At 46.7% G+C, this 23280-nt stretch overlaps 1 protein-coding gene across 1 annotated transcript in view; it reads right to left on the bottom strand.

The window, feature by feature from the left end:
- Positions 1–9083: 9083 nt before the first annotated feature.
- Positions 9084–23280, bottom strand: part of LOC142311959 (uncharacterized) — a 50386-nt gene continuing 36189 nt past the window's right edge. The window contains exon 7 of the mRNA XM_075350826.1: positions 9084–10059. Within this exon, the coding sequence (XP_075206941.1) occupies positions 9276–10059 (784 nt within the window). The 3' untranslated portion in view covers positions 9084–9275. The remainder of the gene's footprint in view (positions 10060–23280) is intronic.

Here is a 23280-nt window from a genome sequence, read left to right as displayed (position 1 = left end):
ATCTATCTCCTACTGCATCTGAGAGAGTGACTCTACCACAAGTGGTGCAGACTGCGGGCAGGAATCCCAGGAAACGTTTATACCTGCTACAGAGGAGCTGGATGTCCTGGGTGAAGGCAGCAATGAGCCAGGGAACACGGTCAGACACCATGGAGGACCTGATCAAGCACCTGGTGCAGGACCAGCAGCAGCAGCGCAAGCCCAGCAGCAGCTAGCCCAGCAGGAGACGAACAAGTTGTTGATACAGCAGCTGCAGCAACAGCGGGAGCAACAGCAGCGGCAGATAGACGTCCTAGCACAGTGATGGCGAACCTATGGCACGCGTGCCACCAGGGGCACGCAGAGCCCAATCTGCTGGCAGGCGTGCTGTCGCCTAATCCTGACGCTTTGATCTGCTGGTGCAGTCGCGCCGGCAGATCTAAGCTGTGTTGGAGCGGAGGAGACATTTCTCCTCGCTCTGACACTCCTAGTCCCCCAGGCTGCAGTGCAGGTGTGTTGCCTAGGAGACGGAGGAGCGTCAGTGAGCAGCGCCGGCGTTATGAGGTCTTCTGGCCGCATGGGAACTGAGGACCCAGCGGCGCGCAGCGGGGGAGCGAGTGCAGGAAGGTAAGTTGTGTGTTGCTTTTTTTTTTATAACGTGTGCGGCTGTGCCAAGTGGAAATGGGGGGGCCAGTGCCAGTGCCAGCATGGGGTGGGGGAGAACACACATGCCAGCATGGGATGCGGGAGGGGGAACACACAGGCCAGCATGGGGTGGGGGAGAACACACATGCCAGCATGGGGTGGGGGTGGGGGAACGCACATGCCAGCATGGGGTGGGGGGGAGAACATATATGCCAGCATGGGGTGGGGGGAGAACACATATGCCAGCATGGGGTGGGGGTGGGGGTGGGGGAACGCACATGCCAGCATGGGGTGGGGGTGGGGGAACGCACATGCCAGCATGGGGTGGGGGGGAGAACATATATGCCAGCATGGGGTGGGGGGAGAACACATATGCCAGCATGGGGTGGGGGTGGGGGAACGCACATGCCAGCATGGGGTGGGGGAGGGGGAACGCACATGCCAGCATGGGGTGGGGGAGGGGGAACACACATGCCACATTGGGGTGGGGGAGGGGGAACACACATGCCACCATGGGGTGGGGGAACGCACATGCTAGCATGGGGTGGGGGAGGGGGAACACACATGCCACATTGGGGTGGGGGAGGGGGAACACACATGCCACCATGGGGTGGGGGAACGCACATGCCAGCATGGGGTGGGGGAGGGGGAACATATGCCAGCATAGGGTGGGGGAGGGGGAACACACATGCCAGCATGGGGGGGGACACATATGCCAGCATGGGGGGGGGAACACATATGCCAGCATGGAGGGGCGATGACATGCATGCCAGGATGGAGGAAACATGCTTGCCAGCATGGGGGGGGCATGCATGCCAGGATGGGGAACAATGCATGCCAGGATAGAGGAAAGATGCATGCCAGGATGGGGAAAACATACATGCCAGGATGTGGAAACATGCATGGCAGGATGGGGAAAACATGCATGGCAGGATGGGGAAAACATACATGCCAAGATGGAGGAGACATGCATGCCAGGATGGAGGAAACATGCATGCCAGGATGGAGGAAACATGCATGCCAGGATGGAGGAAACATGCATTTCAGGATGGGCAAACATGCATGCCAGGATGGGGAAACATGCATGCCAGGATGGAGGAAACATGCATTTCAGGATGGGGAAACATGCATTTCAGGATGGGGAAACATGCATGCCAGGATGGAGGAAACATGCATGCCAGGATGGAGGAAACATGCATGCCAGGATGGAGGAAACATGCATGCCAGGATGGGGAAACATGCATTTCAGGATGGGGAAACATGCATGCCAGGATGGAGGAAACATGCATGCCAGGATGGGGAAAACATGCATTTCAGGATGGGGAAAACATGCATTTCAGGATGGGGAAACATGCATTTCAGGATGGGGAAACATGCATGCCAGGATGGAGGAAACATGCATGCCAGGATGGAGGAAACATACATGCCAGGATGGAGGTAAACATACATGCCAGGATGGAGGAAACATGCATGCCAGGATGGAGGTAAACATACATGCCAGGATGGAGGAAACATGCATGCCAGGATGGAGGAAACATACATGCCAGGATGGAGGAAACATGCATGCCAGGATGGAGGAAACATGCATGCCAGGATGGAGGAAACATGCATGCCAGGATGGAGGAAACATGCATTTCAGGATGGGGAAACATGCATGCCAGGATGGAGGAAACATGCCACGATAGGGTACATTTACCAGGAAGGGGTACATGCTAGGAAGGGGGACATTTACCTGGATGGGGGGTACATTTACCTGGATGGGGGTAAATTACCCAGGATTGGGAACATTTACAAGGATGGAGGACATTTACCAGGAATGGGGTACATGCCGGCATGGGGGAACATTTACAAGGATGGGCAATATGTCAGGATGGGGTACATTTACCAGCATGGGGGCACATGCCAGAATAAGGTACATTTACCAGGATGGAGGACATTTACCAGGATGGAGGACATTTACCAGGATGAGGTATATTTACCAGGATGGGGCCATGATGGGGACAAATATACCAGAATGTAGAAAATATATATCAGGATGGGTGACATGTTTACCAAGAAGTGGCCCAGGAAGGGGGACATAACTACACAATGAAAGGGGAGGGGAGCAACTCGTACGTCTTTATGGGATTTCAAGATGTTCAGACTTTGAAATGTAGATGTGGATTACAGGGTGACATCTGATTGCATTCCATACTAAAATCGCTGTCTAATATGCTGCAATTTTTTCCAGAAAGATCAACTGCTGTGTCTGGAAAGGGCTCAGCTTCAATGTGTGGTAAGCACGAATGAGCGTGATACCCCCTGCTGAAGAGAAGAGAAGACAGCAAAGGTAAGGTTAAAATCAATTATTTACATAATAGGATTGGTTGGCACTTCGGAAAAAAAATTGGGTTTAGGGCTACAGTTTGGGCACTCGGCCTGTAAAAGGTTCGCCATGACTGTCCTAGCAGATGTAATCCGTGGCAGAGCGACCAGTCCAGGTGATGACATTAACGTCCGGAAGGCGGTAAGGTGAGCTATGCAAAAGATGACCCCGGGGGGTGATGTTGAGGCCTTCTTGACTGTGTTTGAGCGAGTTGCTGAACGAGAAAAACTCCCGCCGGAGCAGTGGGCGGAGGTATTGGCGCCATATTTAAGTGGAGAGCCACAAAAGGCCTATTATGATCTTTCTTTACAGGACGCTAAGGAGTATGACAAATTAAAGGCTGAAATTTTGGCACGCCTGGGTGTGACTTTGACTGTTAGGGCACAACAGGTCCACCAGTGGACATATCATGGCGACAAACCCCCTCGCTCGCAAATATTTGATTTACTGCATCTGGTACAAAAATGGTTGCAGCCAGAGTCCTCCACCCCAGGGCAGATGGTGGAGCGGGTCGTAATGGACAGGTTCATTCACTCCCTTCCGAAGCCAGTGCAGACTTGGGTTGCCCAGGGAAACCCCCCGAATACTGACGACCTGGTTGGATTGGTGGAGAGGTACCAGGTGGTAGAGAGTTTCCTGGGGAAGCCACGGGACTTACTATTTCCCTATTGGGGAGGTTTCTTCAGGGAGCGACACCCAAAAGAAGGGTACAAGAGCCACAGGAGGGGGGAATCCAAGGTCCCAAGTGGCAAGTGGAGGCATGCAAAAAACCCCAGTCAATAATATTATCTGTTGGAGGTGCCAGGGACCAGGTTACATTACTGCCCGTTGTCCCTTGACCACTGAGCCGATGGACTGTAGCATGGGTCGGCGCTCTTTGTATTATGCATACCCAGCCTGCAGTGTGGACAGTCAACCCAGTGAGGGGCCACAGGCACGTCCTGTAGAAATAAATGGTACCAGAATAGTGGGACTGTTAGACTCCGGGAGTTTGGTGACCTTCGTGAGGGACACACTTCCACACCAGCTAATTCCTGGGTAGAGGGTGGGCGTCCGCTGTATTCATGGGGGATGCCAAGGACTACCCTGTGGCCGCTGTGACTATAAAAACATCTTGTGGGTCGGAGTCTCATGAGGTTGGAGTGGTGAAAGATCTGTTGCACCCAGTAATAATAGGGCGAGACTTTACTTTGTTCTGGGAGTTGTGGAGTAAGGGGGGGAACCCTGTGTCTCAGATAAAGGACAGTTAGCCCTTAATGATAAGACTTAATTTCAGTCGGAGGCGGATGAATTCCCCCTATGTGTGTTGGTGGGTGATGAGGACGAGGCCGTGTCCCAGGAGGTTAACATTCCAGAGTTGGCCGTTTCAGAAGGGAACTTTGGGACTGTTCAAATGAGGGACCTGACACTAAAGGGGGCATTTGAAAATGTGACTGTCATAAATGGTGTTGCTCAAGAGCCGGGGGCTGACACCAGATTCCCTCACTTTGCAGTAAATGGGGAATTATTATATCGGGTAACCCAGTTGAGAGGTGAGATAATTGAGCAACTATTGGTACCAGGGCCTTATAGACGCCGGGTGTTAGATATGGCCCATTCTCATGTCCTGATTTGTCACCTGGGGGTAGATAAAACCCAGGAGCGGATTCTTCAGAGCTTCTACTGGCCGGGGTGTCATCGAGAGATTCTTAACTATTGTAGATCCTGTCCCACCTGCCAGCTAACTGCACCAGTTTCACATTTTCGAAGTCCCCTTGTGCCATTACCTATAATAGAGGTCCCGTTTGACCGTATTGCCATGGATCTTGTGGGCCCCCTGGTAAAATCCGCTAGAGGGCACCAGTATATCTTAGTGGTTCTGGACTATGCGACTCGATACCCTGAGGCGGTACCATTGAGAAATTCTTCTTCTAAGAATATAGCTAGGGAGATGGTTCATATCTTCTCTCGAACCGGACTGCCAAAGAAGATCCTGACAGACCAAGCGACCTGCTTTATGTCGAAAGTCATGAGGGAACCGTGTAAGGTGCTGCGGATTACACAACTGAAGACTTCAGTGTATCACCCGCAGGCCTTGTGGAGAGATTCAATAAGACCTTAAAGTCCATGCTTAAGAAGGTTGTGGAGAAGGATGGCCGAGATTGGGATTGCCTGCTTCCATACTGCTTCTTTTCTATCAGGGAAGTTCCACAAGCCTCTACCGGGTTCTCTCCCTTTTATATGGTTGACATCCTCAGGGTTTGCTTGACATAGCCAAAGAAACCTGGGAAGCAGAGGTTACCCCCCATAGGAGTGTCATTGAGTATGTGGCCCAGATCCAAGAGAGGATGGCTGAGGTGATACCCATCGTGAAATAGAGTCTTCTCCGGGCTCAAGAGGCACAGGCGAGAGTATATAATCGCTCTGCCAGGGTGAGACAGTTCAGCCCTGGCGATCGTGTGTTGGTGTTGATCCGTACTGTGGAAAGTAAATTTCTGGCCAAGTGGCAGGGACCCTATGAAGTGGTCGAGAAACTAGGAGAGGTGAATTATAAGATCCACCAACCGGGTAGAAGGAAGCCCTACCAGGTGTACCATATTAATCTAATTAAGCCATGGCAAGATAGGGAAGCAGTAGAAGCTCTGTGTCTAGCTGCCAAGGTGGAAGCTGATATCGAGGATGTCACAGTGGCAGAGACGCTGTCAAGGGCCCAAAAGCAGCTGTGTCGGGAGTTGCTTTATCAAAATCGAGATCTCTTTTCAGAATTGCCCAGGGTATACACAGGTTGTGGAACATGAAGTTCTGGCGGAACCGCACGTGAGAGTACATCTGAAGCCGTACCGGATACCCGAAGCCCACCGAGAAGTGATCTCAAAGGAGGTGAAGAGGATCCTGAGCCTCGGCATGATTGAGGAATCAAGAAGTGGCTGGTCTAGTCCTATCATCCTTGTGCAAAAGCCGGAATGGCGATTTTGCAATGACTACCGCAAGTTAAATGAAGTCTCAAAATTTGACTCTTATCCGATGCCTCGAGTCGATGAGCTCATTAAGAGGCTTGGGCCAGCCAGGTATATTACCACTCTTGACCTGAAAAAAGGGTACTGGCAAATACCCATGTCTCAAGCAGCCAAGGAAAAGACGGCTTTCTCTACACCTGACGGATGTTTCTAGTACACCAGGATGCCGGAAACAGCCCCAGCCACCTTCCACAGGGCCATGGACCGCATCCTAGCTTCTCATAAGAAGTACGCTGTAGCTTATCTGGACGATATTGTGATCTTCACCTCGGATTGGGGGAGTCATCTGCAGAGGGTCTAGGCGTTACTGGATGCATTAAGGAAGGCGGGGTTTACCATAAACCCAAGGAAGTGTGCCATAGGGAAGGAGGAGGCCAGGTACCTGGGCTATGTTGTCGGTAGGGGCCTAATCAAGCCACAAGTGAAGAAAGTGGAGGAGATTCAGAATTGGCCACGACCACTCTCTAAAAAGCAGGTTAGGGCATTTCTAGGAATCGTCAGATACTACCGCCGGTTCGTACCGAATTTTGCTGTGAGGGCCGCTCTGCTGACTGATCTCCTTAGGGCTTTGAAGCCATCGGTGACCCAGTGGACCTCTGAGGCGGAGGTGGCGTTCCAGGACTGGAAGTCTGCTCTGTGTAGGCAGCCAGTCCTGGTGGCACCTGTCTTTACAAAGGAGTTTGTGCTTCAGACTGATGCTTCGGAGGTCGGGTTGGGAGCCATGTTATCGCAGGACATAAATGGCGAGGAACAGCCAGTGCTTTACCTGAGTAGGAAACTCTCATCCTGTGAGAAAAATTATGCCATCGTAGAAAAGGAATGCCTGGTCATTAGATGGGCAGTGGACACTCTGAAATATCTGCTAGGCCGCAAATTCAGGCTAGTGTCTGATCATGCGCCACTGACATGGTTGAGAAATAGACAGGGAAAGAATGCCAGGGTGACCAGGTGGTTTCTAGCTCTCCAAGAATTTGTCTTCCATGTAGAGCACAGGCCTGGGAAGTTACATGGGAATGCAGATGCCCTGTCGCGGCTCCCCTGTTTAGTGGTTGATGATGCCAATGCCCCCGGCTTTGGGCAGAGGGGGGGATATGTGATGTGATCACTGGTGATGTGCACGAGGGGAGATATGTGTCGCTGAGACTACTGAAATCAGTGATGTGAACCCGGATGTAGTACTCCAGCATATTAGGTGCTGAGAGGGTTAATTTGTATTACCTGGGCCGGGTTTGTTGTGGACAGCTAAAGAGATGGGTGGGATGGCTGTTCACCATATCTCCACCTCGGGGTGTGGTCCCAGAGGTAAAAGCCAGGCCTCTGGACACACTCGTTGTTCTGCTCAGTATTTTCCTGTGCTGAAGGAAGTAGTTCTGTCTTCCTGTGAATGGCTTGTGGCTGAAGTTAATAAATCAGGTGAAAGTCGACTCGTGAGGTGTTCCTGCTTCTATCTCCTACTTGTATCTCCTACTGCAGCTGAGAGAGTGACTCTACCACAATGGATATTATGAATTCTCCCTGCGCTTTACCTTGTACTATTTTTATACTGGGTTTCCCTACTGGGACCCCATTATTTACATAATGTGTACAATTGTGGTCCACGGGACCTAGGTATTTATTCCCTAGATTTGTGCTTGTAATGTCCTATACTATTTCCTTACTATTTATTGACATACTTTAATAAATTTTCTATTTTTGCACTTTAAAAACTCCTTGTGCTCTTGTTTGTTTACACAATGGATATTAGATGGATAGATTGCTGGACAGATAGATAGATAGATAGATAGATAGAAGGATAGATAGATAGATAGCTAGATAAATAGATACACGTTACACATAGGGTTTGGAGAGTTAAATTGATGTTCCAGAATACAATATGACTATATCTGAATAAATATTGATTTTTTTTTTATCAAGAATAAATCTGGATTGTTGTAGATTTCTGACACATCGGCACACAATCTGCACCAACAAGCATTAAAAGCAATGAGAAAAACAAAAGCAAAAACGCAACATGTGAACATAGAAAAAAAATCCCCCCCTTTTACCCTTTTTTTTTTTTATTTTGTCTTATCTGCAAGTCATTATACTAGAAAGAATGTTTCTAGATATTTTTCCTGTAAAATGCAATTCAGATTGAGTTTTGGAGCTTGTAGTGTCACTCCGTAAAAGTGGCGTAATACTCTGACAATAATATTCCCAGAGACCAAATGTGAGTCAGAGATTCATCCAGGCATCTTCCACATGCTGTTTCCATTCAGTTTCAGCACTTCCCCATCCATTGCAGCATTTTTACAGCCCTCCCAGACAGACTTCCAAGATCCTCCTGAATAATATTCGAATTTGCCATTGACTTGCATTGGGTTCGTTATTCCGTCCGAATACACAAATATTAAAAATTATTCGGCTCAAATAATCCGAACCTGAATATTTGACTATTCGCTCATCTCTAGTAGTTTTCTGTTGTTTAGGCAAAAAATACCCATATAATTCAATGAATCGTAGATATATGATAGTATATTTGTCTTTTTGTATTTTGTGTCCTGGTCTGTAATAGGTTATAGTGAATTGAAGCATGATTTGACATTGTTGTTTTTAAATATTCCCATTATTTTGTGTGTTTAGACTTTGACTAAGGACACTTTGTTATAATATACATAAATATATATATTTAACACATCTCCAAAATCTTATCCCAATATGTAGTAGGTGTAGTAATAATGTTACCAAATACCTCCGATTAGAAATGTAGTACAGGTCTCCTGATTCGCTATATTTCCTACCTCACGTGAAGGACATTGCAGCTTGTTATCCATGGTAACGGCCAGCCATATAGTAAGTTAGTTTATCTTGGTCATAACCATGGATACCTAAGCTTGTTCCCTCTTCCGCAATGCCCTGCACATATCGCTTATATTATCTTAGATCTGGGAATACCCCTTTAAGAGATAGGCTAGGTGTTGGACAGCAAATGTCCTGATCATGTATAGCAGCATCTTCCCACTGCCAATGTTAAATTGAACGAAAGAGAGCGACATCAGACAACTTGTTTATGTAAATGTTAAAATATCTTACATGTACTGTATATATGGTTCATACATATTATATGGACACTATTTACTTTTTAAAAACAAATAAGCATTCAAAATTGAATACATTTGCTACCAATCATCTAATGCTCCAAATTATTTTCATTTTTTCTTGTAAATATATGACTTTATTATAACTTCCATTTTTTGTCTTACACGTTTTCAGAACATTATTTAAAAAAAACAAAAAACAAAAAAAACCCACTACTTCCTTGTGTGTGTCCTTTGATGTCTAACACAACTTTTTCTCTCTGTAAAACATTTCCCACATTCTAAACATGAAAATGGCTTCTCCCCTGTGTGAATTCTTTCATGTTTAGTAAGATCAGATTTCTGAGAAAAACATTTCCCACATTCTGAACATGAAAATGGCTTCTCCCCTGTGTGAGTTCTTTGATGTACAACAAGATGTGATTTTTTATTAAAATATTTCCCACATTCTGAACATGAAAATGGCTGCTCCCCTGTGTGAGTTCTTTGATGTACAACAAGATGCCATTTTTTATTAAAATATTTCCCACATTCTGAACATGAAAATTGTTTCTCCCCTAAGTGGATTCTCTGATGTCTCACAAAATCATATTTCTCATTAAAGCATTTCCCACACTCTGAACATAAAAATGGCTTCTCTCCTGGGTGAAGTCTCTGATGTTTAACAAGTCTATGTCTCTCATTAAAACATTTCCCACATTCTGAACATGAAAATGGCTTCTCTCCTGTGTGAGCTCTCTGATGTATCACAAGTCTGTATTTCTCATTAAAACATTTCCCACATTCTGAACATGCATATGGCTTCTCCCCTGTGTGAATTCTCTGATGTACAACAACCTGTTGTTTCTGTATGAAACATTTCCCACATTCTGAACATGAATATGGCATCTCTCCTGTGTGAATTCTCTGATGAATAACAAGATAGGAGTTCTGTTTAAAAGATTTCCCACATTCTGAACATACATATGGCTTCTCTCCTGTGTGAGTTCTTTGATGTCTAACAACATGTGATTTTTTATGAAAACATTTCCCACATTGTGAGCATGAAAATGGCTTCTCCTCTTTAAGAGTTTGCTCATATTCAACAGTTCTAGGATTTTTGGTTTGTATAACAGTCATTGACGATGCAGAAGAAAGGATCTGTTGAGCATGATCACATGAAAGTTTTTTTCTGAGCAGGTCTTTAGGTATATCTTGGATAATGGCATGTTCTCCATATGCATCTGGTGGAATACCATGATCATCTGCTACAAAATCTGAAAATATCAAAAGTCTCTCTGAGCTCCTGGTGCAGTCATCTGCCAAGAATAATTATTTTATTATTTTTCAATAACACTGTATGGAAATTATATCAATATTATATATTTTAAATATATTCATACAAGTTACAATACAAATAAATTTTCAATAGAAAAAGAAAATAGCGCACAAAGCAGTGACTACTAGATTATGATGTTAGGCTACCAGGTTGTACGGTTTCAATTATTCCCTTCTGTTGGGAGCTGTCTTTTCTATAGGCTCATGTTTTACTTTTTTGCTGTCACCAATCGTTACCAGTTCTATGATCAGTGGAGACTCAAAGTAGCCTCTAAGTCAGTGTTATTAGTTAGTGCCAGTCTCATACCTTCCCTGACAGATACATAAAGTCTAGCACAGAGCAGGGCAGGGGGGATTTATAAGAAGCCATGGATTTGGAGCAAGTGTAGGGTTTTTACTTTTTTTTTTAATGGAACTAAGCAGAGAATACAACAAAGGAGAACAAGTCCGTTCTATTATTTTATACATGGTGGCAGCAAATAGAAAGATTGACTTGCATCATCAATATATAAATATTGGACCACTGGTATCTGAAAAAGTCATGTTTGCCAGTCCCTGGTTTTTCGTTGCTCACCTAGCTTAAAGGCTATGAACACCATTGAGCAAAAAAAAAAAAACAACAAATCAGTAACCACGTGTGTGAATAAGTTTATGTAGACAATAAAGTTGCACTTGTGTTTTTGGCATTAAATTTTCCTTTCTCCTTCGTTTCATTGGGGGACACAGGACCGTGGTACCACTCCCGGGAGTGCATGTGGGGCAGATCCTACATGGGCACCCCTGATCCACCCTGCGGTATTACCCCAAAGGGTGCACAGGGACAAGCTACAGAGGTTGGACCCCCGCAGCGTTTCACCTTTCGGATGGGGCCCGCATCGCTGCCTACAATCACAGAGGAGCTCCCTCCCCCCACCCGGCGTCCACCTCTCTGCCTCTCCGGACGCCTCTCCCCGCGTCCCTGGAGCCCGCAGCCTTACCTTCAGGTGTGCGCTGCACACAGGCAGGTGCAGAGCCCTCTGCCTGCACACCAGACCATCCCTGACGCCACCTACGGTTCCAGTATGGTTACTGGGGCTGCAGGTCAGACCTCTGGGGTGATGGGTAGGCAGCCAGCTGTTTACGCTTCCCGTAGGTGAAGCAGGATCCCCAGGATAGTTTTAGCAGTCTCTACACAGTCTCAGACGCCGGTGTCCGGTAATCAGCGCTGTTCCTTGGGGATGAACCAATCTGGCTCCACCTCCCCGGTCTCTCCTCTTTTGCCTCACTCCTGATCCCTCAGGCGGTCACACAGTTACTCGTACGGGCTAAGCACAGCCCTCTCCATTTTGAAGTCTTCCCTGGCCTCCGGTCAAATTTCCTGGATATATACTCTATGACTGACAAGCAAAAAGTGTCTTTTGCTGGGGCAACTGACAGGTGCAGCAGAGCGAGAGGTTAAATCCTGGCTGAATACAGATAAAAGGACAATAACCCAGATATTTGCTAATCTAAAATCGGCTTTTGAAACTCGTACTGTAGCTGAGCTAAGAATGAGGTTTTACAACTGCAAACAAAGGCCGCAGGATAGCATACGGGATTATGCATTGAACCTATGCACTCCCGGGAGTGGTACCACGGTCCTGTGTCCCACGGTTCTGTGTCCCCCAATGAAGACTCAGAGAAAGAGAAAAAAAATCCTTCTTTTTATCCTTCATTGCTGTTTTTTCACCTCTTATGTTCATACATTTTCCCTCAGGGGAGCATTTCCCCAGCACTGGTCACAGGATATGCTTGGATTTATCAAGAACCAGCACAACATAAGCTGTGCTTCTCCCTCCTCTACTTTCTAAACCTTCCTTCATATGTCCATGTCTCCAGTACATGTGGTATCTGTTTGTTGTTTTTTTTTGTTTGTTTTTTTACACAGACACAACACATATGCATTATAAGCTATGGAGCTGCTCTCATATCCATGTTTTTACACTGACCCTGTGACATGTCCTCCTTTTTATGGCAGCACAGATGACTATGTCTATGGGTCAATTAAAAACACATACATCACACAAATGCAAATATGCAAAAAAAAATTTCGATCCATGGAATACATTGATGACTAGTGATGGGCGGACCTGAACTGTAAAAGTCCGGATCCGTGCGGTTTCAAAAGTATCCGGATGCTGGACCCGGGCCTGGAGTTCTCAGGAAACTCTGGCTAATGATCAGGGTCTGGCAACTCGGGAGATTAAAAGTAAAGTAAAGTAAAAATAAAGCAGTAAAGTAAAAATAAAGCAAGTGTGCTACACTTACCGAGTCTCCAGCGTGGGTGTAACTGCTCCCATGACAACTCACTCTTCTTCTAGGGCCACTTATTAGCCTCATACATATTCACTGCTTTCTCCGTCCTGGTGTCTGTGATTGGCTGCAGTCAGACGTGCCCCCAGCCTGTGTGACAGCGTCTGACTGCTGGCGACCATAGACCCTGACTGCGGGTCACTATTGCAGTATAAAAATAACTTGGCGTAGGGTCCCCGAATATTATGATCCCTACCCAGCACAGATAAAGTATACGGCTACAGGCTGCAGCCTCCAGCCATGCGCTTATCTTGGCTGTGTATCAAAATAAGAGGACTCGTATGTGGATTTTTTTTTAATTAAAAAAATTCATTTAAAAAAAACAGCATGCAGTCCTCCCCAAGTTTGATCCCCAGTCATGATAAAGCACGACAGCTGGGGGCTGGTATTCTCAGTAGAGGTGAACGAACCTGAGGTTCGAAGTTTGGGCTCGAACACAGACTACAAAAATAAAAAAAAACAAATCTTGGGTTCGAAGTTCGAGTGAGTTACGAGTGCAAACCACTCAAGCGAGCTGTGCATGGGTATGATTGATGCTCAGCCCTGTGCAAGCCATGTGCAGTGTTTGAACAGCTCGCACTGGGGACTAAGTCAGTAAGATCAGATGTAATGTGCATATAAAAGAAAAATCCCCCACCCCACAAGACACAAACTGCCCAATTACTGACTTCCATTGAGGTTCAGGTCAAGTCTGGGTCACAAACCGAACGTTATCTAAAGTTTGACTGTACCTTCTGAACCAAACTTCTAAAGGTTCACTCATCTCTAAGTCTCCGGCTGGGGAGATCCATGCTTATTGCCCCCCCCAGCCTAAAAATAGCAGCCTGCAGCTGCCCAGGTTTGCCGCATCCATGCCTGAGGCAGACAGGGTTATAGTATTAGAAATAACCCGGCTGATGAATCAACATTGCAGAGTTAAATAGCAGTATTGACTCTAACAGACTGCAAACTGTATAGGATTTTGGAGTGCTGCAAAATGAATGGTTAGTTATTGCATCTATGTTAAAATTTCATCTACATTTAAGGAAGGCTACACATAAGGAAATAGGCTACTGAGTACAAGCAGTTATAGTGTGTATATATGTGGCCTTCTCTGGTATAGGAATACAGTAATATCAGTCCATGTGGCTGCATGGGTATTATGGATGCAAATCTAACCAGAAAATAATGGCCATAGTGGTCAACCTCTAACTGTATAGGTGGGACTGTTTAAGCACTAGACACTTTGATGGGACTTTAAAGCAATAGTGACCCCAGTAACCTCTATGGAGAAAGAGGAATTGTTCTCTGCTAGTGCAATAACAACCAAATCTACCTTACCTTATTCTAAGTACCTATAGTTACCTCTAAAATAAAAAAAAATCGAGTTCTACCAGGGAATTCCAATTGATCAATATACTGATTCCCGCACCGTAGTTATCCCTAGACCTAATAGAGATTCACTACTGCCACAGTCATACCGCCCAATCTCACTCCTAAACCATGATTATAAACTCTTGGCGAAGATTTTAGCAAGCTGTTTACAACTGTTGCTGCAAAGGAATGGAGGGATGGGACTCAGCACCAATACTGTATAATAAAACTTGGAATCTTTATTTCATAGATTAAAAATGGTCACAGGTCATCCAGAAAAAACGCCATGTGGCTTGACCTGCCTGTCCAGGGGACTACGGGCATCCAATCCAGCCTGGAGGATATTATACGGGTGAGCTGAAATCTATACATATTTTTCTCTCTACAACTGTTGCTACCTGGCCTTATATGTGAGGTACAGATGGGCTTTACCCAAGGACGTAGCAGTGTGGCAAATATACGTCTAGCGGTCGCAGCTCCAATCTTCGCTCAAGAAGACACATCATGACCAAACGCAATGCTGATGAGTCTAGATGTTGAAAAGGCTTTTGATAAGGTGGCATGGCCCTCTTTGTACAAAGTTCTAGATAGACGTAGATTTGGCCCAAGATTCCAACAATATATTCAATACCTTCATGTGAACGCAACTACTTGCTACCTGTGTAGCGGTCAATGGATGTAACACACCACCAATAGATCTTTTTCGGGGGGCCAAACAGGGATGCCATCTGTCCCCCCTTTTCTTCAACCTCTCTATTGACTCCTTACTGCGTAATTTACTGCAGACTCCTACTTTTAAAAGGACTCAAGATGGGCTCTAGGGAGTTAAATGTTGCTACAGTTGTGGATGATATCTTGCTGACAGTGACTAACCCCAAACAATTCCTGCACTCTCTCATACAAAAACTGGAAGACGTAGTAGGCCTATTGGGTTATAATATTAATTGGGACAAAACAGAGGTCATGATGTTATGTGGCCCCTCCAAACCACTGTGGGTATTGGAGTTTCCCCGTCAATGGACGACTTGATCTTTGGAATATCTGGGAGTGTACGTGATGAGACATACGGCTAAATTGTATAAAACCAATATCAATCTATATATATGAAAAACTTAGAATCCACCTTAGTTAAATGGAAGGACTTTAGTCTATCATACCTAGGCAGCAGGGGCGGACTGGCCCTCCAGGAGGTCGGGAGAACCCCCGGTGGGCCCCTGCTATTGATGGCCATGCCCCCTAGGCCCCGCCCCCTACCCCCCTGGGCCCCCCTGGACGGTAATTTCACTGTGTGGGGCCCAGGGGAGCAAGCGGGGGCCAGGGGGTGGGGATTTGTGCGGGGGCCCAGGGGAGCGAGCAGGGGCCCTGGGGTGGGGTGGCGGGGGGGCTCTTTACCTTATCAGTCACCTGCCTGGGGCCAGGCCAGGGGTCCCCAGACAGTGCTCCAGGCGCCTCCACCATCCCATCTGTCCTGCTGCTGGGGGCCTGTAGTGCAGCTGCCCCCCAAGTATGGTGCCCTCAGGCAGCTCCCAGGCCACAGGGCATCACAGGCCTGAGTGGGCCCCGGCCCCCAGCCTTTCAATCGTAAACTTCAGTGATCGTACAAGTTCTGTACGATCACTGAAGTTTTCGCAGTTGCAGGACCTTTAGTGACATCACGTGTCATGTGACTCACCAAAGGTCCTAGCGGTGCACTGTGGGAGTCCCCAGGCCTGCACCGATGAGGTGTGCAGGACTTGGAGACCGTACCGGTATTCAGATGTATGCACGTCTTTCAGGCACGCATACATTTGTACAGTGCGGCCGGTGACAGGAGGCAGAGCAGCGCTGCTTAGCCCTGCACCGTCATCTCCGGGGCTGCAGAGGAGGGCGCCTCAGTCCTGCACCCATGGGCGTACCCAGTGAGGGGCAGGGGGGCAGCTGCCTCCCCCCTAGAAGCAGGGGCACGGTGTAGTGGGCCGGTGCCTGTAGTGGGCCGCTGTATCTGCAGCCACCGGCGCACTCCTCAGCAGTGTGTGCATGCCGGGCACACAAGCTGCAGCAGGAGGCAGCACGCTGTGCTGTGCCGACCCTGCTGTGTGACAGTGTGCCCGGCATGCACACACTGCTGAGGAACGCGCTGGGGGCGGTGCCGGTGACCGCAGCTTCCTCCTTCCTATTCAAATGTATTTGTGTCTTTCAGACGTAAATACATTTGAACAGCGCACCGGGATGGGGCCCCGCCCCCGACGTGCAGCAACGTGATGAGATCAGCACATTGCTGACGTCAGCACAGTGCTGCGGGCGCCGGGACACAGGAGACATCAGGAAGCAGTAAGGGCTCCATGGAGGAGCCAAAGAGACAGTTATAATTAATGGAGATGTGTGGGGAGGGGCTGAGGACACATAACAGAACATTTGTGAAGGAGACACAGCTTTGTGACAGACAGAGGAGGAGTACTGTATTCCGAGGGAGGGGGGTGAGGCAGGAGTGTGTAATGATGGGGTAGTGTAATTTGTGTGTGTAAGGGGTGATGGGGGGTGCATTGTATTATGTCTGGGAAGGGGGTAATGGAGGGTGCATCGTATTGTGTGTGAGGGGAGGGGTAATGGAGGGTGCATTGTATTGTGTGTGGGGGGAGGGGTAATGTAGGGTGCATTGTATTGTGTGTGGGGGTAGGGGTAATGGAGAGTGCATTGTATTGTGTGTGGGGGTAGGGGTAATGGAGAGTGCATTGTATTGTGTGTGGGGGTAGGGGTAATGGAGAGTGCATTGTATTGTGTGTGGGGGTAGGGGTAATGGAGGGTGCATTGTATTGTGTGTGGGGGTAGGGGTAATGGAGGGTGCATTGTATTGTGTGTGGGGGAGGGGTAATGGGGGGTGCATTGTAGTGTGTGTATAGGGTTGATTCGGGGTGCAATGTATTATGTCTGGGAAGGGGGTAATGGAGGGTGCATTGTATTGTGTGTGAGAGGAGGTGTAATGGAGGGTGCATTGTATTGTGTGTGGGGGAGGGGTAATGGGGGGGTGCATTGTAGTGTGTGTAGGGGGTGAGGGGGGTGCATTGTATTGTGTGTGTGGGGAGGGGGTAATGGGGGGTGTATTGTGTGTGTGTGGGGGGTGCATTGTATTTTGTGTGTGTGTGTAGGGGGTGATGGGGGGAGTGCATTGTATTGTGTGCGTGTGGGGAGCGGGTAATGGGGGTGTATTGTATTTGTGCGTGTGTGTGTGTGTGTGTGTGTAGTGGGTGATGGGGGGATGTATTGTATTGTGTGTGGGGGGAGGGGTAATGGAGCATGCATTGTATTGTGTGTGTGTGTGTGTGTGTGTGTAGGGGCGCGGAGTCATTAATCGAGCTATAATTACATTTAATTCTCAAATTTTCATTTCATTCACCTTTTCCATTCTAATATTTTACAACCTGAACGACCATGGCTTGCCCGCCCCCAGTTTTGATCCTGGGTACGCCCATGCCTGCACCAACATCATCATCACCGGGGCTGGAGCTGCAGGGATGAAGAGGAGGACGCGCAGGCACAGGTAAGCTCTCCAGAGGAGCCAAAGATGTACTTTTACATGAGGGACTGCGGGTAGGGGAGGAGCAGTGTTATTTTACAAGGGGCATTAAGAAGTGGTGGGGGACTTTATGGAGCATATTATGGGTCAGTGGAGGACATAATAGGGCAGTGGGGGACATAATAGGGCAGTGGGGACATTATAATGAAGTGGGGGACACTATAGGGCAGTGGGGACATTATAGGGCAGTGGGGACATTTTAGGGCAGTGGGAAACATAGGGCAGTGGGGACATATTAGGGCAGTGGGGGACATTATAGTGCAGAGGGGACATTATAATGCAGTGGGGACATTATAATGCAGTGGGGAACATAATAGGGCAGTGGGGACATTATAGGGCAGTGGGGGACATTATAAGGCAGTGGAAGGACATTATAATAATAATAATAATCTTTCTTTCTATAGCGCCAACATATTCCGCAGCGCTTTACAATTCAGGAGGATAATATACAAACAAGTAACAGTTACAGAAAATACAATATTTAGAGGGAAAAAAAGAAAAGATAAACAACCCTGCTCGTGAGAGCTTACATTCTACAATGAGATATGGGGGGGGGCAAGATACAAGTGCTTATTTACAATGACAATCCAGCCATCTCACGGAAATGTGGGATGGTTTCCTGGACCAGGTGGCCAGAGGCCTTATAGGGTAATGGGGGCCATTATGAAGCAAATTGGGACATTATAGGTCAGTGGGGGATGTTATGAAAGAAATTGGGACATTATAGGGCAATGGGGGACATTATGAGGCATCAAAGATTGTGGAAGGCAGCATAGTATAATGAGGATGGGGGGAATTTATACAGGGATGTAGTTGATGAGATATTATAGAAAGGGCAATTTTTTGGGGGATATTTTGGAAAGGGGCACTTTGTGGAGCTATTTTGGAGAGGAGCAGTATGTGGGGATATTTTGTGCAGGAAGCAATTAAGAACCCCTTCTCATTCCACTTGTTTCCCTGGACATTATTAAATAAAAGGGGCTAGGATGAGGGACATAATTACTATATGGGGCCAGAATGAGGGACATACATGATTGGTTTATGGTGGCACTTGGGGCATAATTACTGTAGGGGCAAATTAGGGGACATTATTACTGATGAAATATAAGTTAATTTTGAGGATACTGTCTCCAATGGGGGAACAAGAGTCTGACGTGGTGTAGAAATTGAGGAAATAGTGAGGAATGTGCTCTGGGAGTGATCGGCTATAGGTGACTGTTATTTTCTGCAGAGTCGCGTCATGGCAGGAAGAAGTGATGATGGTCAGCGCCGGATGAAGAGAAAAAGCGAAGATGAATAAAGTCAGCTAGAGACGTCACTGGTAAGTCAGTGTGTTACATGAACACACACACACTATACTGTACACTGTATACAGAGCTCCTGTGTATAATGTCACTGGTGAGCACTGTATTACCTATACACTATATACAGAGCTCATGTGCATTATGGCACTGATGATAATATTAGTGTTATTAGCATTGTAGTTTTTATTCATGATCATTATTATAGTATTATATGTCCTTGTGTGGTAGTAATATGTCGTCTGGTCATGTTGTACTGATATTTGTCTCGTGTGTGGTATTATTTGGTAATTATGTGGTGTGGTAATAGTGTCACGGTATTTCTCCCTTGTATGTGGTTGTATTCGGTCACTATGTGGTCTGATTATGGTGTGACGGTATTACTTTCTTGTATGTAGTTATAGTCGGTCATTATGTGGTGTGGTTATAGTGTTGCGGTATTTCTCCCTTGTTTGTGGTAATATTTGGTTACTGTGTGGTCTAATTATGATGTGGTGGTATTACTCTCTGGTATGTGGTTGCTTTTGATCACTATGTGTTGGTAGTATGTTATCTGGTCATAGTGTCGCGGTATTTCTCCCTTGTATGTGGTATTATTCGGTCACTTTGTGGTCTGGTCACGGTGTGGTGGTATTTCTCCCTTGTATGTGGCTGTATTTGGTCACTGATGGTAATATGTGGTCTGGTCATGGTGTGGTGGTATTTCTCCCTTGTATGTGGCTGTATTTGGTCACTGTTTGGTGGTAATATGTTGTCTGATCACTGTGTGGCGGTATTTATCCCTTGTATGGGTTGTATTCGGTCACTATGTGACTATGTTGTCTGGTCACGGTGTGGCAGTATTTCCCCCTTGTATATGGTATTATTGATTTTGGTATAGTGGATTGTGTTGTGTATGGAGGTCACTTTTTCTCTCTATAAGGGGGAGATTATTTCCAGTAGAAATTAAATACTTAAACATTTAACCCCTCCCTGTCCTGTGACTATTACACTGCAGTAAATATGCACTTACAGAGGTTCTCCAGTGAAAACAAGTAATCACCTTTACTAAGGCCACATTCACACACTGAGTATTCAGTGAGTTTTTTACCTCTGTATTTGAAGCCAAAACCAGGAGCGGTAAAATCAGAGAAAAAGTGTAATAGAAACACGGGCACCACTTCTGTATTTTTCACCCACTCCTGGATTTGGCTACAAATACTGATGTAAGATACTAACCAAATATTGAAAGTGTGAATGTGGCCTCTGGATAAGTGATAACATATTCATCAGTGGGGTCCGATTGCTCGGACCTGCACCGATCGTGCAACTTTTATCCCCCATTACACTGGAGCTCGTGTCCGACTCGACCCCTGGTCCATTCATTCCCTCAGTGGCTGCGAGCGCTGGGCTTGTTTTTATCTGGCTGCTCCACAGAGGATGGATGGAGCTGCGGTCACACGCCCCACCCCACAGAGGATGAATGGAGCTGCGGTCACACGCCCCACCTGCCTCTGCAAAAAGTTCCCCAATCTTCCGATCGGTGCGGTTTCCACTGGTCTGGTTCCACCGATCAATAAGTTATCGTCAACCTAACCTGTGGATCGGTGATAACTTGTTTTCACCAAAGACCCCATTACTGCAAACGACTATAATTGTACATCCCAGTTATGGTGCACAATATAGATGTGCAGGAGCCGCCTGTGTATACAGTCAAAGCAACACAATAACGGGGATAACACTAATGGGTGTTTATATTTATCTGTAGGGTGGGCCCCTGGAGTCAATTCCCCTGGTGGGCCCCAGACAGCCCAGTCTGCCCCTGCTAGACAGCAATAACCTAATGACAATAATGACAGAATTTCCACGTCTTGTCTACTAGGGGCTGCTGATAAGTCTTTGGCTTTGTGATCTTTTTTTCTGTTTCTATGGTAATGATTGTTACATCACATGAAAGCCTTGTGTGTCTAATATATGTTTTCAAAATTTTGTGTTTGTTGCCTATGGCAACAGTGTTCTACACACAGGGGAAAACAAAATGGTGGCGTTTAATGAAATATGCACAGCAACTGAGAGCAGAGGAGTGATAAAATTCTTGTTTCTGCAAGGAAAGTCCGCGATATGTTGCAGACATTGGGGGATCAATGTCCTTCATATTCCAAAGTTAAGAACTGGGTAGCCATATTTAAAACGGGCCACTTCAGCACCAATAATGAGGAATGTCCTGGACGACCGAGAATACTTGTTGTTCCGGAGATTGTCGATGCTGTGCACAACCTCATAATGGAGAATCAACGAATTTCAGCTAAAGCAATAGCAGACATCATGGGGATTTCCTGTGAACGTGTTTGTTGCCCGTGGCGCACAAAGTTGTTTACCCCGTCACATGTACTTACCTCCCGAACGACCTCGCTGTGGGCGGCGAACATCCTCTTCCTGAAGGGGGGATGGACGTTCGGCGTCACAGCGACGTCACACAGCGGCCGCCCAATAGAAGTGGAGGGGCGGAGATGAGCGGGACGCAACATCCCGCCCACCTCCTTTCTTCCGCATTGCCGGCGTGACGCAGGTAAGCTGTGTTCGTTGTTCCGGGGTGTCACACGGAGCGATCTGTGCTGCCTCGGGAACGACGAACAACTGGCGCGCAGAAGGAGGAACGACTTTATGGAAATGAACGACGTGTCAACGAGCAACGATAAGGTGAGTATTTTTGCTCGTTCACAGTCGTTCGTAGCTGTCACACGCTACGATATCTCTAACGATGCCGGATGTGCGGCACGGAATCCGTGACCCCGATGACATATCGCCCGATATATTGTAGCGCGTGACGCCGGCCTAAGAGCTATGTGACAAAGATACCAGCACATCTTCCGAAGCAGGAATGGAGTCCATATCTGCTTAGATGGCTCACTAAATCTAACTCCTTGTCTGGCCAAACAGCCAACTACAAATTTATCCATGTTTCTCTGAATTCTGAGCAATTTCAATTTCCACTAACAAAATGGTAATTCGATGATCCCGCCTTATCCTGCAGCGCTATTCTGAAAGCTGTGGATCAAGCCCACAAATTCCTTCCTTCAGCTCGTTTTCTAGAAATGAGATTAAAAATCTCTCATAGATCTTATCTAACCCCACAGAAGGATCACAGAATGGGGCTGTACACAACATCTGAGTGTTTTAAATGCTGCTTCCTGGAAGCCAATTTATTCCATTGCCTGTGGTCATGCCCAGCCATTCGGCCCTTCTGGACTAGAATGCGACAGTTCACTACGACACATCTGACAAACTTTGCTCCTGATGAACCTCTATGGGCCATCTTTGGATATTTAGAGCCAGATAAATACACATGCTCTACGGGAGCTTGTAAACTACTGTAATACAGCTGGTATTAAGGCCATTTTGCAGGTATGGATCCATGACGAAGCTCCTCCTTTTAAGATTTTTCTAGACAAATTGTCATTTTTGCTTCAAATGGATTGGGCTGAGGCCTCCCTACATAGAGAGGGAAAGGTGCAGGCCTTCTTTGCAACTTGGGAAAGTTTCATCTCGCTGCTTCAACAACGCATTTAGGATGACATTAGAACTTTTTTTCAACCTACAGTGTGGTTTCAAGAGCAACTACTACTGGGAGAAGTACCCATTTAGAACTACCCTTGGGAGAAACACTGTATAGAGTTACTTCTAGGTGTTGGAGGTCTATCCGGGTGTCAGTGGGTCCACACAACTCAAAAAGTGACTAGAGTTACGCATGCATGTTGGGTGATTTATATGCAAGAGAGGTACCTGTTTCAGACATGCTTTCTTCTTCCCTCCCCCTCCAAGTTTTTGGTTTATTCTTCTTTGAGTCAAAGTAACCCTATTTGGAATATATATTTTACTACTTATTATCTCATGGTAATACAGCCTGCATGTGATTGCAGGCTTTACCTAACCCTTGTCATATACCGTAATTTCCCAGTTTGTAAGACACACTTTTTTCCCCCCAAAACTGGGGGAAATAATGAGGGTGTGTCTTACAAACCGCATATGGCTTACCGGGGAGGCAGTGGTGGCACAGGGTCAGCGATACTGCGGGCTCCTGGGGTGTCGCAGCGGTGAACACCATGGATCTTCCGGCGGACTACTTTGAATATCCCGCAGTTGACGAGATCAACTTCAAGAAAATGGCCGCGGAGGCGGCGAGTGCGCAGATAGGACTACGTGTTCATTTTTTTTAAAGTAATAATAAATTGGAGATTTTTCATAAAGAGAAAAAGCTCACCAACCAGCGCTGAATAATAAGAATATTTGATATAAATAATTTTTTAATCGACAGTAAAACTGAAAAATATCACTACTACATAAGGCATAAACCAAAAACGAAAAAATACAGACAAGAGGAAAT

This window comes from Anomaloglossus baeobatrachus, chromosome 5, assembly GCF_048569485.1.
Source record: "Anomaloglossus baeobatrachus isolate aAnoBae1 chromosome 5, aAnoBae1.hap1, whole genome shotgun sequence".
NCBI lineage: Eukaryota > Metazoa > Chordata > Amphibia > Anura > Aromobatidae > Anomaloglossus > Anomaloglossus baeobatrachus.
Note: the sequence above shows the minus strand (reverse complement) of the source record. Positions and strands in the feature narration are given on the sequence as shown.